The sequence below is a fragment of the Haematobia irritans genome, chromosome 1 (assembly GCF_050003625.1).
Source record: "Haematobia irritans isolate KBUSLIRL chromosome 1, ASM5000362v1, whole genome shotgun sequence".
In the NCBI taxonomy this organism is placed as follows: Eukaryota; Metazoa; Arthropoda; class Insecta; order Diptera; family Muscidae; genus Haematobia; species Haematobia irritans.
In genome coordinates this window covers 202,702,802-202,720,664 of record NC_134397.1, presented here as the reverse complement: position 1 = coordinate 202,720,664, position 17,863 = coordinate 202,702,802, and the positions used below count along the sequence as shown (strand labels likewise).

At 32.4% G+C, this 17,863-nt stretch overlaps 2 protein-coding genes across 2 annotated transcripts; both read left to right on the top strand.

Moving 5' to 3' along the window:
* Positions 1–9,009: 9,009 nt before the first annotated feature.
* LOC142234451 (uncharacterized) lies at positions 9,010–16,680 on the top strand. The gene is made up of 2 exons (XM_075305583.1): positions 9,010–9,129; positions 16,041–16,680. Exon 2 carries the CDS (start codon positions 16,123–16,125, stop codon positions 16,678–16,680), a length of 558 nt encoding a protein of 185 aa, XP_075161698.1. The 5' UTR covers positions 9,010–9,129; positions 16,041–16,122.
* Positions 12,033–15,904, top strand: LOC142234459 (uncharacterized). Its single transcript, XM_075305594.1, has 3 exons — positions 12,033–12,709; positions 12,766–14,684; positions 14,745–15,904. Exons 1-3 carry the CDS (start codon positions 12,033–12,035, stop codon positions 15,902–15,904), a joined length of 3,756 nt encoding a protein of 1,251 aa, XP_075161709.1.
* Positions 16,681–17,863: the final 1,183 nt, after the last annotated feature.

The following is a 17,863-nucleotide window of genomic DNA, read 5'->3' as shown; positions in this document are numbered from 1 at the left end:
CCCACTTAGTTTCGATTTATTTCTCGATGTTTTTGATGAATAAGCTATAAATATTTTCTATATTGGCGAGCACTAAAATGCATTTTTATAAACTTCTTTAACTATAAACGAAAAATACGAAAATTTGTGACCGTCGTTGGCAATTTTACAAAAAAATAAAGGAAGTAAGTTAATATGATATACTGGAGTGGTGTATTTGGAAAATAAGAACCAATAGACCAAGAGAGATAGTGGAAATCCGAATCGAAGTTTTGGTCTCGGACTCCATTAAGTATATATGTTCAGAGTCGTGGTGAAATTCTGAGTTAATCCACCGATGTCCGTCCGTCTGTTGAAATTACGCCAACTTTCGAACGAAATAAGCTATATTTTGTCAAAATTTTATTTCTATAGAAAATTTTGTCAAAAGTTTATTTCTATAGAAAATGTTGTCAAAATTTTAATTCTATAGAAAATTTTGTCGAAATGTTATTTCTATAGGAAATTTTGTCAAAATTTTATTTCTATACAAAATTTTGTCAAAATTTTATTTCTATAGGAAATTTTGTCAAAATTTTATTTCTATAGAAAATTTTGTCAAAATTTTATTTCTATAGAAAATTTTATCAAAATTTTATTTCTATAGAAAATTTTGTCAAAATTTTATTTCTATAGAAAATTTTGTCAAAATTTTATTTCTATAGAAAATTTTGTCAAAATTTTATTTCTATAGAAAATTTTGTCAAAATTTTAATTCTATAGAACATTTTGTCAAAATTTTATTTCTAAATTAAATGTTTGCAAAATTTTATTTCTAAAGAAAATTTTTGCAAAATTTTATTTCTAAAGGAAATTTTTATCAAAATTTCATTTCTGTAGAAAATTTTGTCAAAATTTTATTTCTATAGAAAATTTCGAAATGTTATTTCTATAGGAAATTTTGTCAAAATTTTATTTGTATACAAAATTTTGTCAAAATTTTATTTCTATAGAAAATTTTGTCAAAATTTTATTTCTATAGAAAATTTTGTCAAAATTTTATTTCTATAGAAAATTTTGTCAAAATTTTATTTCTATAGAAAATTTTGTCAAAATTTTAATTCTATAGAGCATTTTGTCAAAATTTTATTTCTATAGAAAATTTTGTCAAAAGTTTATTTCTATAGAAAATTTTGTCAAAATTTTATTTCATTAAACAACAATACAATTTTAATTCTATTTTATTTCTATAGAAAATTTTGTCAAAATTTTATTTCTATAGAAAATTTTGTCAAAATTTTATTTCTATAGAAAATTTTGTCAAAATGTTATTTCTATAGAAAATTTTGTCAAGTTTATTTCTATAGAAAATTTTGTCAAAATTTGATTTCATTAAACAACAATAAAATTTTAATTCTATTTTATTTCTATAGAAAATTTTGTCAACATTTTATTTCATTAAACAACAATAAAATTTTAATTCTATTTTAGTTCTATAGAAAATTTTGTCAACATTTTATTTCATTAATTCTATTTTATTTCTATAGAAAATTTTGTCAAAAGTTTATTTCTATAGAAAATGTTGTCAAAATTTTAATTCTATAGAACATTTTGTCAAAATTTTATTTCTATAGAAAATTTTGTCAAGTTTATTTCTATAGAAAATTTTGTCAAAATTTTATTTCATTAAACAACAATAAAATTTTAATTCTATTTTATTTCTATAGAAAATTTTGTCAAACTTTTATTTATATAGAAAACTTTGTCAAAATTTTATTTCTATAGAAAATTTTGTCAAAATTTTATTTCTATAGAAAATTTTGTCAAAATTTTATTCTATAGAAAATTTTGTCAAAATTTTATTTCTATAGAAAATTTTGTCAAAATTGTATTTCTATATAAAATTTTGACAAAATTTTATTTCTATAGAAAATTTTGTCAAAAGTTTATTTCTATAGAAAATGTTGTCAAATTTTTAATTCTATAGAAAATTTTGTCAAAAGTTTATTTCTGTGGAAAATTTTGTCAAAATTTTATTTCATTAAACAACAATAAAATTTTAATTCTATTTTATGTCTACAGCAAATTGTGTCAAAATTTTATTTCTACAGAAAATGTTGTCAAAATTTTATTTCATTAAACAACAATAAAATTTTAATTCTATTTTATTTCTATAGAAAATTTTGTCAAAATTTTATTTCTACACAAAAAAAAAATTTCTGATTCAATCACGAAATAAATTGATCCAATTAATTTTTAATTTAAATGTCTTCAATCACAGAAATGATAGCATCAATTTAAAAATTAATTGAAGGTCAATTAAAAAGTTAATTGATCCAATTAAAAAATTAATTGATACTATTATTTTTGTGATTGATTATTGTTTCAATTAAAAAAATTTGTTGAATCAATTAAGTTTTTAATTGAATATTTTTTAAAACTCAATTAAAATTTTAATTGGAAAAATTTTCGTGAAATTTTTTTGTGTGTATAGACAATTTTGTCAAAAGTTTATTTCTATAGAAAATGTTGTCAAAATTTTAATTCTATAGAACATTTTGTCAAAATTTTATTTCTATAGAAAATTTTGTCAAAAGTTTATTCTATAGAAAATTTTGTCAAAAGTTTATTCTATAGAAAATTTTGTCAACATTTTATTTCTAAATTAAATGTTTGCAAAATTTTATTTCTAAAGAAAATTTTTGTCAAAATTTCATTTCTATAGAAAATTTTGTCAAAATTTTATTTCATTAAACAACAATACAATTTTAATTCTATTTTATTTCTATAGAAAATTTTGTCAAAATTTTAATTCTATAGAACATTTTGTCAAAATTTTATTTCTATAGAAAATTTTGTCAAAAGTTTATTTCTATAGAAAATTTTGTCAAAATTTTATTTCATTAAACAACAATACAATTTTAATTCTATTTTATTTCTATAGAAGATTTTGTCAAAATTTTATTTCTATAGAAATTTTTGTCAAAAGTTTATTTCTATAGAAAATGTTGTCAAAATTTTAATTCTATAGAAAATTTAAAAGACAAGACAATTAAAAAGGTCGAATAAAATAAAGAAAACAAATTATCAAAATTTTATTTCTATAGAAAATTTTGTCAAAATTTTATTTCTATAGAAAATTTTGTCAACATTTTATTTCTAAATTAAATGTTTGCAAAATGTTATTTCTAAAGAAAATTTTTGCAAAACTTTATTTCTAAAGTACATTTATAGGGATGCATTGGTAATTTTTGAACGACGTGTGAATTATCTTTGCTTCAAATACGGCAATTTTGCTTGATGACATATCCATTCAACCAAAAATGCGCCTCATCACTGAAGAGAATTTTGCAGTACAAAAGCACCATGAAATTCCGAAGTGGTCTATAAACATTTTTTGAAAAAAAATTTCCACGATGTGGAAGCGTTGTTCTGGAGTTAACCTATTCATGATGATTTGCTAAACAATACTCAGTAGAGATCTCATAAAAACACCCTTTATAAGACCGATCGGGTTCTGCTAGATGGTGTTAGAATGAGGACATTTCACACTAATAAAGCTTTTCTGTCAGTTTTGTAATTGTTGTATTAATTTTTTGTTTGAACGTGTGTCATAGATGGACACTAGAAAATAGAAAATTAAATAGAAGAAAAACATGGTAAAATGTGATGTATTTTACCTTGATAAGGTTGGATACAGATAAATAACGACGCCATCTATGGGACAAATAATGAATTTTTGCTTCACTTGACTTGAATAATGACAGTATAATATTTCCTATGGAGAAGTTTTGTTTAGTTTAGTAGTATTCTTAATACATTCAATTTAAAATTGTATTAGCTCAATTAATTTGTATTTTTGGGATTTGTATTGATTAAAAACTTAATTGCATAAATTATTTTTTTAATTGAATATTTTCTTAAATTCAATAAAATTTCTCTTTAGAAACTATTGCTCATATTTTTTACCTCTGTACTTACCATGTCAAAAAATCTTTATTTGCAACTAAAGAATGGCCTTAGGTCAGAAATAGAAGAAATATTCAAGTTCAACAATCTCTTAGATCACTAAAACAGGTAACATTTAATTTTGTAATTAGACAAAACAAAAAAAAAAACAAATTTAACCAATTTCTTTTTCATAGTTATTTTCCATTTATTATTGTTTTTTTTTCAAAAAGGTTTACATTCGTTTTATAACTAATACTTAGTTTATAGTTTATGAAAGCTTTTACAAAGTTTGATTTTAAACACATTTATTTAACTTACACCTTAATAATATTTTTAAATTTGTTTTCTAGTAAAAATATGTATATTTTCAGCTTAGACTTAAAATTCCTCACGAATCGTTTTTAATTTCTGAGGAATACTTTCCTTATGTTTATCCAGCTCTTTACATTTTTTTGTTTGTTTGTGTTTTTTTTTTTTTAATCTTAAAAATAAACAAAAACAAAAAAGATAGTCTACTTCTAAAGTAGCTTTCTTTCTATTGTATTTTACTAATATTTATGTATATATATTTATTTATATATGTATATATTTAAATGATTTTCATTGGTTTAATTTGTTGTTGTTTCTCTTCATCTCGTTAGTAAAATATTAACATCAGTTCATTCAGTCCTACATTTTGGATATGAAATTGTTGGTATTTATTTTTTTGTTTTTTTTTTTGTTTTCTTTTTTGGTTACTTAGATTGTTAGTACATTTGTTGTTTTGTGGAATTTTCTAAGATCAAAAGCTAAAAGGAAATTTTTAACTCCGCATTCTATAAATGTGAGAAATTTCAAAAAAGAAAGAAAAGAAATACAATTTTTTTTATTAAATTGTTTGAAAGGGAAATAGAGAGAAATTTCAATAAACCATAGAGGAAAAGTTTGATGAGTATGATGAAATTTTTATATGGTTTAATTTCTGGTGAAACTCCATGAAAAGATGAGAAAGGCTAAACACTTAATGAATATCTATATAAAAAATATTTTTTCCATAATTTAGGGCATCTAGATATAATTTTGGGTTGTATAAGATAACAAAAACCATAGCTTTTTTTTGGTTTTAGATATTTATGAAAATGAAATTAATTGCATTGAAATGAATTTTATGTGTTCCTATATAAAAGGATACTTTCATTGTATTCTATGAAAATTTTAAATGTAAAAAACGATTGAAAGTAATTTTAGGTAAAATCAACAGAAAAATGTATGGCATACCTTTAGAAGCCAAATTCCAAAACTAATTTTTCTTCGAATATTTATGATAGTGTTACGAATTTGATAATTATAGATTTAAGTTTATTTAAATTAGTTTCCGTTACTTTAAAATTTCAAATTGTAACGATAAAATTAACTATTCATTTTCTGGTACTTTCCTAAATTTCTTTTAAGTTCTTTTGTTTGCTTATTTTCATATCGAAATGTCAGTTCTTACTCTCTCATAGTATAACAACTAGAGGTCTGCACAATTCCATTTGTAAACGTAGAGTACACGTGTACTAGCTACATGAGTACATCTATTTGAGAGAGTCGCAAGACAATTGGTACACATTTTGATGAACACCGAAAACCACGAGTAACTTCTTGTTGCTACTCTGATGTCTTCATTACCAACAAACACATGTTCTTCTTTCTCTCTTATTGAAGTGTACTCAGAGTGATCACGTCGAGTATGTTGCGAGAACAAAACTTCATAGAGTACTCCATGTACCACGCGCAGTTTCAGAAATACAAAAAAACAGTTACTCTCCATAATATACGTGAAATATGTGACATACATACATATTTATGATTAATAATAATGGAAAGTTTTGCTTCGCACATAACTGAGAAATACTTGTGGTACCACGTGAAGTGAAGAGAATCCATGTTATACTATTTCTCAAGTACTTACATTTTGTATGGTTCCTTCTTTTCGGAACACATATTATTTCGGATAAGTACTTGGTGGTATTTGACAAGCAAATGTTCTCTTCATTTCACTACTTGCGCTCTGAGAGAAAGACAGTGTATGTACTATATTCGACAGCGATTTGCATACATGTAGTGAAAAGTTATTCGATGCAGACCCAGTGTTGCCAGGTTGGGGGTTTTCCCCCCAAATTTAGGGGTTTTTTACACGTTTAGGGGGATTTTTAGGGGTAACATTTATTTTGGGGGTAAAAAAATATCTTAGATCTTGTAAAGTGGAGCAATTCTCAACAAAATTTGGAACAATTCTGGCATGAATCTTGAGAAAAAAATAAAGGAAGTCAACCCATGCTCCTAAATACAAGCAAGTATGCAATGACATTCTTTTTTAAACGCATCTGTTGAAGGGGCATTTTTAATATTTGATACAATTAAAACCAGGTTAGGTGGCAGCCCGGTGTATCAGGCTCACTTAGACTATTCAGTCCATTGTGATACCACACTGGTGAACTTCTCTCGTTTCACTGCCCGATTCCATGTTAAGCTCAATGTAAACGGACCTCCTTTTCATAGCCGAGTCCGAACGACGTTCCACATTGCAGTGCAACCACCTAGAGAAGCTTTGAAACCCTCAGAAATGTCATCAGCATTACTGAGGTGGGATAATCCACCGCTGAAAAACTTTTTGGTGTTCGATCGAAGCAGGAATCGAACCGGAATTTGTGACAAGTGGTGTAATGATTTCATCTAATGATTTTTATTTACTTCAAAAGAAAATTTTTAGCATAAAAAAACTTATTTTGTCTAAAATTTTGTTCCTCAGAAAAAATCTTCTTTCAGTTTATATATTTGTGTATATGTATATGTGTTTGGCAGCCACCAGATGAATAACTTAATGGTCGTAGATTCTTCTAGCGTTGTCAAAGAATGTTCTGGCGTTGCCAGAATATTGTGGTGCTGCCAGAATATTCTCGCATTGCCAAACCGTCATATATAAAGCGCTCGCATGCTGATAACGAGTGAGCCCTAATTAAAGCGTCAAACGAATCAGTGTGAACGAATTGTAAAGCGAATTAGTGTAAAGTCATAGTAAATAAATTGTGGATTAACGTTATTAAAACGAACAGTATTTTAATTGACGGGTAATTAAAAACGCCCAAATATAAAAACGTAACAATAGATATTTGAAAAGACAATAAGTAAAAAAAACTAACTTTTTCCAATTTTAGAATAGTAATAGTTTAATATAAGAGCTAAAGGATGAGATAATTCGGCACATTAACGGCATAGAACCTCCATTATGCCTCAGCGTCATCGAAAATTTGGACCATCGGATGAAGGTATGCCACCGAGGTTGCGGCGCCAATTTGGCCGATATTTTGTTCCATACATAATTTAGTAGTATTTTATTTAGTATAAGGCCCACCCACCCACTAAGATTTACTATAATTTGAATATATGTAACTTGTTGAATTTCTCAAAAAAAAAATTAAATCAATTTTTTTAATGAGAATACTTTAGAATATAGGAGTAGTAAGCTTTTTGTTTTAAAATTGAATATGTGATAGAGATGATACAATGAAACAAGTAAAACATTTCAAATATTTCCACGAGTGGTGTCGAACGCAGTTTGGTCTTTTGCATCTTGAACCGAAATTCCATTAAAATTTTGCTATTGAATTGAATTGTAATGAATTTGAATTGTGATGAACTAAATTGTAATGAACTGAATTGTATTGAATTGAATTGTATTGAATTGTATTGAATTTACGTCTAGTTTGTAAAGCAATGAATTAAGAACAATACAACACTGAATTAAGAATTTGTAATGACGATTGGCAACTCCTTTTATCTTTTTTATCCGCACTTAATTTATAAGAGGGTTCCTGTCATGTAAAACAGGAAATCTCCTTCTTCTTGCCGCTTGACTGTCAACCAGTAAACATCGTTGCCTCTCGTCTGATCGCTCCCGTCTATCAATCTCAATAAATGTAAGTGACACGAACTCCCACCTTTTTTATTTTGGGTTGCCGGGAATCTTTTGATAAGGCAATTTGGGAATTTTCTAGAGTTCCCAACATTCACTTATTTTATCTCTTGGAGCCTAAGTTCCACTCAATAATTCAAGCACTGGTATTTTGCATGAACCTAAGTTCCTTGTTATTGCAAATATTCGGTGTCTTGACGAACCTTAGTTCACCATTTATATACAAAGATAAGTATATTCTTCATGGTCCTTCGAGCCTCTCTTGAAATCATCTAATAATTGATGCAGTCCTCTAATTAATTAAAATAATTCAAATTATTTTATCTGTTCTATTTTCCCGACAATGTTGAATGATTCCCCAAAATTGGCAGTGGCAACGTTTTTTTTTTTTTTTTTTGAGGTGGCCTATTGTGAATGAGTATTTGTAAGTGTTATATAAAATAACTAGTAGTGGTATTTCAATGTTGGCAGTACAGGAAAAAAAAGAAGAATTTAATTAAAGTTACGACGGCCAACACCAGGTATTGTCTGTAAGTACAAAATCCGACGAAATAATTAAACTAATCTGTGCGGGTGTGTATATGGTAAGCGATAAACCACGTGAAGTTCCTGCGCCGCCAATTTGTTTAAAACAAACACTACATCAAGTTGCCGCGGTGGTTACGATAACCGAGGCATTTCGGCAGTGAAGATTACATAACCCCCGTAGACGTGTGTCTGAGGTACCATTTTTTTTTCTTCCTCGCATGGTGCAGCTAACAAGTGTCCCTTAATTGTCATTCCTGAGCTCCACATTGGTAAAGAACAACAGGTAAAGTTCAAGTGTGTGGTAGTCAACGACGAGGCAGAAAATGTTACATGTCATGCTTTTTGTCAACACCACCAGTTAAGAAAAATTAGAAAACAAAGACACACGAATGTCTCATATGGTTGGTGTTGCGTACTTCCACCAAGGGTATAGATATTTCTACCGGTTCACCCTGAGTAAAATTCCTTATTACACATAAGGGAGACTACTAACTTCAAGTTTTAGCCGGTAAAAAACAAGATAAAATAGTAAAAGCAGAAAGAAAACGTAACACTCTTTTGCATATGCATGGTTTTAAAGAAAACAAAAAGGAAACAACCAGTCATTACCAATAACTAATAAATGTTTTTTTCAGGTGTGAGCACAATATACATAAAGTCACCAGCCATACCACGAACCTATATTTGTACAATAGGAACACATTCCATACGGCAGCGTAGCAGAAAAGAGTGCTGTTTTTATTGGTTGATGGAAGGTACATATGCGTTTTATGTTCGCTGCAAAATCTCACTGCCAGTGGTGACTCCTCTACGTCGACGCAGTCGTTCATCAGTCACAGACCAACGTCCAAGTTTCATCTCCACAAATCACACAGCCTATGTCTACAACTTGTTACCCATGCCACATACATCAACAGTATCAGCTTATAACGCAGTCACCGTTGCAGCAGACATCAAACATTTGAACTAAAGCCAACGATAGGTGCCACCGTCAGTCGCTTGGGCAAATTTTTTTGTTGGATGTTTTGTTTTGGAACACATACAACAGGAACACCAAACGTGGACATTTTCCATTCAACGGCAGTGACACGAAATAATCCCGAAAAGCGAGGCAACATCAAACAATCGAGGCAATCAAAGTTTGTACAAATACTCAGAAGTGCTGTAAGTCAACGTCCATTGTTTTACAAAGTAGTTTTTTTGTGTTTTCGTTACAACAACTGAGTGGTTATATTTCATCGAAGGCTCCTAAGAGTAAACTACATTTTTTTCTCACATCGTAAATTAAACAAAACGAAGCTCCTAAAACCTTACATCTGTTTGGCTTATTATAGAGAAATTGATTAAATGACCACGGTAACGAAAACACATATAGACCACTGTAAATGAGCAAATATGGAACACACTTTTTTTTGTGATTTGATTGTATTATACTGAAGTTAAATGATTAAATATAAACTGGAGATAAGATAATCACTTGAAATACATGATTTTAAATACCTAGTTGTTCCCACAATAAATTGTGTTGCGCTCCACACAGCCGTCTATACCACTAACAACGTTAGAAGACTGTAGCACTAACTTACATTTTTTGGATAATTTTTTTTTCTTACTCTCGACAACATACACTAAGTGAAACCGAGTAAAATATTGAATCTCAAACATTAATTGCAAGAAATAACCATACAGTCTTATTGGGACGGTTATTGAGGTTTCGTTACCAGAAACCGCGAGTCGCACAGACTCCAGTTAAATGCATATATTACTACTGAGTGAAATGATTTATTGAAATTTTATTCTAATATTGAATTATTAAAATTTTATTCTAATCTCAATTGTCGATAAGGTCGATAACCGAGTCGCACAGACTCCAGTTAAATACATATATTACTACTGAGTGAAATGATTTATTGAAATTTTATTCTAATATTGAATTATTAAAATTTTATTCTAATCTCAATTATCGAGAAGGTCGATAACCGAGTCGCACAGACTCCAGTTAAATCCATATATTACTACTTCTGAGTGAATTGATTTATTGAAATTTTATTCCAGTCTCAATTATCGATAAGGTCGATAACCGAGTTGCACAGACTCCAGTTAAATACATATATTACTACTGAGTGAAATGATTTATTGAAATTTTATTCTAATATTGAATTATTAAAATTTTATTCTAATCTCAATTATCGAGAAGGTCGATAACCGAGTCGCACAGACTCCAGTTAAATCCATATATTACTACTTCTGAGTGAATTGATTTATTGAAATTTTATTCCAATCTCAATTATCGATAAGGTCGTAAACCGAGTCGCACAGACTCCAGTTAAATACATATATTACTACTGAGTGAAATGATTTATTGAAATTTTATTCTAATATTGAATTATTAAAATTTTATTCTAATCTCAATTATCGAGAAGGTCGATAACCGAGTCGCACAGACTCCAGTTAAATCCATATATTACTACTTCTGAGTGAATTGATTTATTGAAATTTTATTCCAATCTCAATTATCGCACAGACTCCAGTTAAATACATATATTACTACTGAGTGAAATGATTTATTGAAATTTTATTCTAATATTGAATTATTAAAATTTTATTCTAATCTCAATTATCGAGAAGGTCGATAACCGAGTCGCACAGACTCCCGTTAAATCCATATATTACTACTTCTGAGTGAATTGATTTATTGAAATTTTATTCTAATATTGAATTATTGAAACTTTATTCTAATCTCAATTGTCGATAAGGTCGATAACCGAGTCGAACCGACTCCAGTTAAATTACTACTGCTGAGTGAATTGATTTATTGAAATTTTATTCTAATATTGAATTATTAAAACTTTATTCTAATCTCAATTGTCGATAAGGTCGATAGCCGAGTCGCACAGACTACAGTTGAATCCATATATTACTACTTCTGAGTGAATTGATTTAGTGAAAATTTTATTATAATCTATAGATAATATTTATATGTCGATAACCGAGTCATACGCTTTTTTCTTTAGATTAAACATACAAGTCCTCCTCACTTTATATTGAGGGTAGCGTAATGCCATTCGCTAATTCAGTCATAGGTGGAGATCTGCTCATGAGATAACACCGTGTAAATTTTAGTGTACAGCAATTCACTATACAGAATAGGACAATTTTCTGTGATAAAGGAAAAAGGCGAATCTACTCTCAAGTGTTTACGTGTGAAAGATTTAGCTGTGTGCTACCTAACTGAACATTGCTCGCTATAAACCAACCTGGATTAAATCCTGGGGTCTGGTTCAACCTTGAGGCTTGTGTCATGGTTTCAGATGGTTTCCGAGGTTGAAAAATAGACTCAAAGGCGGACCTGTGGTCCTCTTCTAGGTTGTCAGCTCAAGTGGATGTATCATTTCGGTAGTTTGCATCAAAATCAATCCTCGATAACACCGTATTTGATGTGCCCAACGTTCATAAATTTTCCAATATTAGAAGATTGTTTCACTTACTCTCGGATCAGTGCGTTTCAATCGCAGAATTTAATTTAGTTACAAGTTGCTGTATTGCGCCAAAGTTCTCCTTCCCATGAAATAATTATTCTCTTTATGGTATCATAATCAGCTCCCGAAAGAATTGATTTCTGTTTTTACAAGTAGTACTCATATTTCCTAAGGAATTAATGCCAGCAATTTCATCCATCGCCAGCAACTTCATCCACCCACGCCATCGGGGTGACACATTTAAGGCAAGGGCTTTCCTCGATCAGGGCTCAGAAAAATCGTTTATATCTAAAGGTTTACAACAGAAGTTGATGCTCCCTACTGAAACAAGGAAGTTTGAGATCCGAGGGCTAGGTGGTCAAGTAGTTGCGAATTCTAATTCTTTGTGTGCTCTATCTTTATTTTCCGAGTCGCATGATAAGGTGATTGACATTAAAACTATAGTGGTTCCGAGAATAACACGTCTTTTACCAGGTTTTTCTATTCCGAAACCAACGAATTTTGCCGATTTGAACGGGCTAGAATTAGCCGATCCCAACATTTTCTCTCCGGGCCACGTAGATTTACTTTTGGGAAGTAATGTGATTCCTCATCTACTGCTGGAAGGGGTCAAAAGCATATGTGGTTCCCTGGTGGCTCAGTCCACTATATTTGGGTGGGTGATCAGTGGTCCAATATCAGTTTGTACGGTTTCGTCATTTTCTATACAGACTACCGAGGTCTCGAACGACATGTTAAGTCGACAGCTTAAACAATTTTGGGATCAAGAGGAGCTTACCTCTGAAGTTTGCTCTACCGCAGAGGATCAATATTGTGAGGATCTTTTCACTAGAACCACCTATCGTAATTCTGAATTGTTCGACTTCCTTTCAAGGAGGATTTTCACAGTCATTCGCCACTTGGTTCTTCCAGGCAGATGGCTTTAGGTCAATATGTTAGAATGGAGAAATCTACGTCGAAAAATCCCGAAATAGCTCTCGAATATAATAATGTCCTTAAGGAATATTTGACTTTGAGACATATGTCGGACACATCACCTAGGGAAATCTCTTCAAATGGCTCGTTTTATTCTTTCTATTTACCACATCATGCTGTTATTAAGCCTGAACGGCGAAGCACTAAGGTCAGAGTAGTGTTTAACGCCTCGAAGCGTACAGATTCTGGTAGATCACTCAATGACGTTTTGCATGTTGGTCCCACTCTCCAATTGGATTTGACAACAATAATTCTTAGATGGCGTCTCTATAAACATGTTTTTTGGGGTGATATTGAGAAAATGTACCGTCAGATTCTGGTACACAAAGACGATATTCAATATCAACGAATATTGTTCAGGCCGTCCCCAGGCTCAATGATAAAGGATTATACTCTCAACACTGTAACCTTCGGAGTAAATTGCGCTCCTTATCTGGCTATAAGAACAATAATTCAACTAGCACGCGACTCTCGTTCGAAATTTCCGCTAGCTTCTGATGTTCTTCTTAATGAAACATACGTGGATGACATATTATCTGGTGCTCACGACACCTCCACGGCAATAGAGTCTCTTTCTCAACTATTTGCGACGTTGAAGTCGGCAGGGTTTCCATTAAAGAAAGTTACCTCTAATTATGCAGAAATTCTGAACACTGTTCCCAAAGATAACATATTGGATTCCGATTTTTTAAATTTTTATGAAACAAGTGGTACAAAAACACTCGGAATTCAATGGAATGCTATGAGTAACACTTTTACATACCAAATTGATTTGGCTCCCACTAAGGAGTCAGCAACTAAACGACAAATTCTCTCTGCAGTTTCAAAACTGTTCGATCCTGTGGGATGGGTGGCGCCAGTAATTGTGCAGGCAAAGACATTGCTACAACAGTTATGGATTGAAGGTACACAGTGGGATGAAGCTGTGAGACCTGCCACTTTTAGGAAATGGCAAACGTTTCTGGAGAACATGAAACAAATATCTCTTATAAAAATTCCCCGTTGGGTGAAATTTTCTCCTTTCTACACTTCTCAAGTGCATGGGTTTTGTGATGCATCCGAGAGGGCTTATTGCGCCGCTGTATATTTACGAGTTGACTGTGGTGACAAAGTGTACACACATTTATTGATATCGAAAACAAAAGTAGCACCTATTGATCCAGTAAGCCTTCCGCGACTTGAGCTCTGTGGAGCAGTGTTGTTGTCTCGTTTAGCCAAGCATGTGCTTTCGAATCTAGGTTTTGAACAATCCCAACTCTTTTTATGGTGTGATTCATCCATTACTCTCGGTTGGCTGGGAAAACCTCCTATTACATGGAAAACGTACGTTGCAAATCGTGTTGCAAAGGTACTTCGAAATGTAGGAAATTGTCCATGGAGTCTTGTTCGCTCAGCTGATAATCCGGCTGATCTGGGGTCAAGAGGCTGTAGCCCTGAAGAATTGTCAAATTGTTCTCTTTGGTGGAACGGACCAACTTGGCTTCAACGTCCCCCGGAGGAATGGCCTAAGCCTACAATTGTGTATGAAAGTCCACCTGAAGTTCGACGGGTAGAGGTATTTCATATATGTGAGGAAGATGAAATATTGAAAAGATTTTCCAAATGGGACAGAGCTATTAGAGTGCTGGCATATGTATATCGTTTTCTCAGCAGGTCTCGACGAATGAAAACTTACATTTCAGTGTACATTACTCATGAAGAATTTAAAGATGTTAAACATAAATTGATTGTATTAACTCAACAAACATACTTCAATCGCGAATATACAGCACTTAGAAACTCGAAATCTCTTTCCAGGAAAAGTCCCCTTTTTTCTTTAAATCCGTTTTTGGATGATAATGGAATTATTCGAGTTAGTGGGCGAATCACCCAGGGAGATCTCTGATATAGTGAGAGTCATCCTATCATTATCCCAGTTCAATCTTGCTATGCTCAACTGTTAATTGAGTTTACTCATGTTCTATTGCTGCATGCAGAGAATAATCTCTTAATGAGAAGTCTACGTGAAGAATATTATATATCTAGACTGCGCTCAGCAATCAAAAAATGCATTCGCAAATGCAAAACCTGTACACTTTATAAAAATAAGATCCAAACACAAATGATGGCTGCTCTTCCCCCAGAGCGGAGCTCCTTTTCGTTTCCATTCACTTTTACGGGGCTAGATTTCGCTGGCCCATTTGCCGTAAAGACGTCGACTTTAAGAAATGCGATATATCAAAAAGGCTATGTATGTGTATTTGTATGTTTCAGCACGAGAGCCATTCATCTCGAACTTTGCTCAAGCCTTTCTGCAGATTCCTTTTTAGCAGCATTTACTAGGTTCGTAAGCCGAAGAGGTCTTCCCAACAAAGTCATGTCCGACAACGGTACGAACTTTATTGGTGCTGAGAGAAGGCTACAATATGAATTTCAACAATTTCATAAGGAAGTCGCTGATGACATATCAAAGAGGTATGCTTTTCAAAATTTCCAATGGGAATTTATCCCACCTAATGCACCGCATATCGGAGGATTATGGGAAGCCGGCGTTAAATCATTCAAAATCCACTTTAAAAAGATTGCTCAAAATACCAAATATACGTTTGAAGAATTGACAACTCTCCTAACTCGAATTGAAGCCGTTTTGAATTCCCGGCCATTATCCCCAATGAATGATAATCCTTTAGAATTGAATGGCTTAACGCCAGGTCATTTGCTACGAGGAGCTCCACTGATAGCTATGCCCGAAATTGTTTCTGACAATTTACAGTTAAATGACAGATGGGAAAAACTAAATTCTTTAGAACATAAATTCGCCAGACGATGGAAAGATGAATATCTTAAGGAGCTTCAGAGAAGATACAAATGGCCCTCGCCTCGTGAGAATCTCAAAGTTGATCAGATGGTTGTTATTAGAGACGATCAACTTCCGCCTTGTGAATGGAAACTCGGGCGGATCACAAAAACCTTTCCAGGACGAGATGGATACGTAAGAGTAGCAGAAATTAGAACCTCTAGCGGAATTACTACCCGGGACATAACTCGACTAGTTCCTCTGCAATTTATCTCAAATGCCACCTCCACTCATTCATAAGCATTCTCACTTTTTCTCATGACTTTCACCACAACTATTTCTCATCCTCACGTCAAGCTGGACCACAAGGTGCTTAAAAACACAATAATAATAAATTCTAACATGCGTTGTTTTTTCTTTTATTTTTTTTCCATAGGGCTCCTAGAAACCCAAAAATTCACCAATGCCAAATTTGCGAACGGTTCCACGCTTTACGGTTCTGTAGACGGTTTTTAAATATGGACATCGGCGAGAGACGTCGTGAAACGAGACGGCACGGATATTGCATGAATTGCCTTGCGAGATCACACAAATCTTACGAGTGCCCTTCCGAAACAGCGTGCAAAAAATGTGGCGGAGAACATCACACCCTTCTTCACCATCACCCCGTGGAACGGCTAACGTTGGACCAAATGGAAAGGGGTCGTGTTCCTGCTGATGTGTCACATCTGTTGGAAAGAGCAACTTCCGTCGGAGGCGTCACCCATCACGACAGTTCAGTAAACAAAAGACGACGTTCTCCAGCTCGAAGACACAACAAAGAGTATCGGCGAATCTTCCAGCGGCCAACGATTCCAGAAAGCACACGATGCCATGCTAACCATCGGCTCTCACACCGTGATAACCGTGCTGACCGATGTGTCTTATCGCACAGTAACCGGGATTCTCGTCAATTGGACATGGTGCACATTGCCCTCAAAACTTTACAGGAAATCTCCTTCTTCTTGCCGCTTGACTGTCAACCAGTAAACATCGTTGCCTCTCGTCTGATCTCTCCCGTCTATCAATCTCAATAAATGTAAGTGACACGAACTCCCACCTTTTTTATTTTGGGTTGCCGGGAATCTTTTTATAAGGCAATTTGGGAATTTTCTAGAGTTCCCAACATTCACTTATTTTATCTCTTGGAGCCTAAGTTCCACTCAATAATTCAAGCACTGGTATTTTGCATGAACCTAAGTTCCTTGTTATTGCAAATATTCGGTGTCTTGACGAACCTTAGTTCACCATTTTTATACAAAGATAAGTATATTCTTCAAGTGGCGTGATATGGTCTTGTCTTGTCAGGCAGAGCCAAGCAGTAGGAGAGAGATTTTTAAGTTTTTAAAATAAACTCAAAGCAAAAAAACTCAGTTGTTTAGGTTTCTAAACATGTGCTATCTGTGGTATGTGCAGCATTTAGGGTAGATAAGGGTTATGGCTGGTAATTAAAATAAAATCAAAAAATTATTGCATGTGCAACCGCGACTGAGAACGCACTAAGTGCTGAACATGCATGGCCATAAAACCTTATCTAAGCGATAACAAATACCGAATAGCGTTGAATAAATTTTAACTTATATTTTTCTTTGCATTTAAGAACATTTAGATTGTAGGTATTTTAAGATTTAGTATATAAGTTTGAATATTTTCTACAACAAAGCAGTGACTTACAAGCACTCAATCGTGTAAGAAGTTATTTTATTATTTTTTATTATTATTTCTTTACATTTGGTCCTTCGGAAATTTGTACGGTCTGTTGTCGTAAATTTTGAAGTAATACTAAAAAATAAAAATAAATTGATTGATAATTCTTTGCTAAAGAGCGAAGAACGGGTAAAATCAATCGTAAATTCCTGTGTGGGTATTAGGGAACTACATGTCGTTCGCAAGACAGAAATCTGGAACTTTGTTGGAAACCTTAAAAAACATTGTTCATGGATTCTCAGTGAAGGCGAACGATGTTGACGTGGACCAAATGGGGTTGACAACCGTCCAAGACACCGATAAAAGAGGCACTGAAAGCATATGACGCTGAAGTTGAAGAGCAGAAAATGCTGGCATTGGAGTCCATCAGCAAGATTGAACAAATTCTGGGAGCGTTTGAGGCGGAAGCAACGAGGAAAAAAAGCGACAAAAGGTAGTAATGGTGCTCCGGAAAAGATGAACACAACCCAGCAAGTGATAGTGCACAAAGAAAGGCTATCCTTAAAGGAGAAA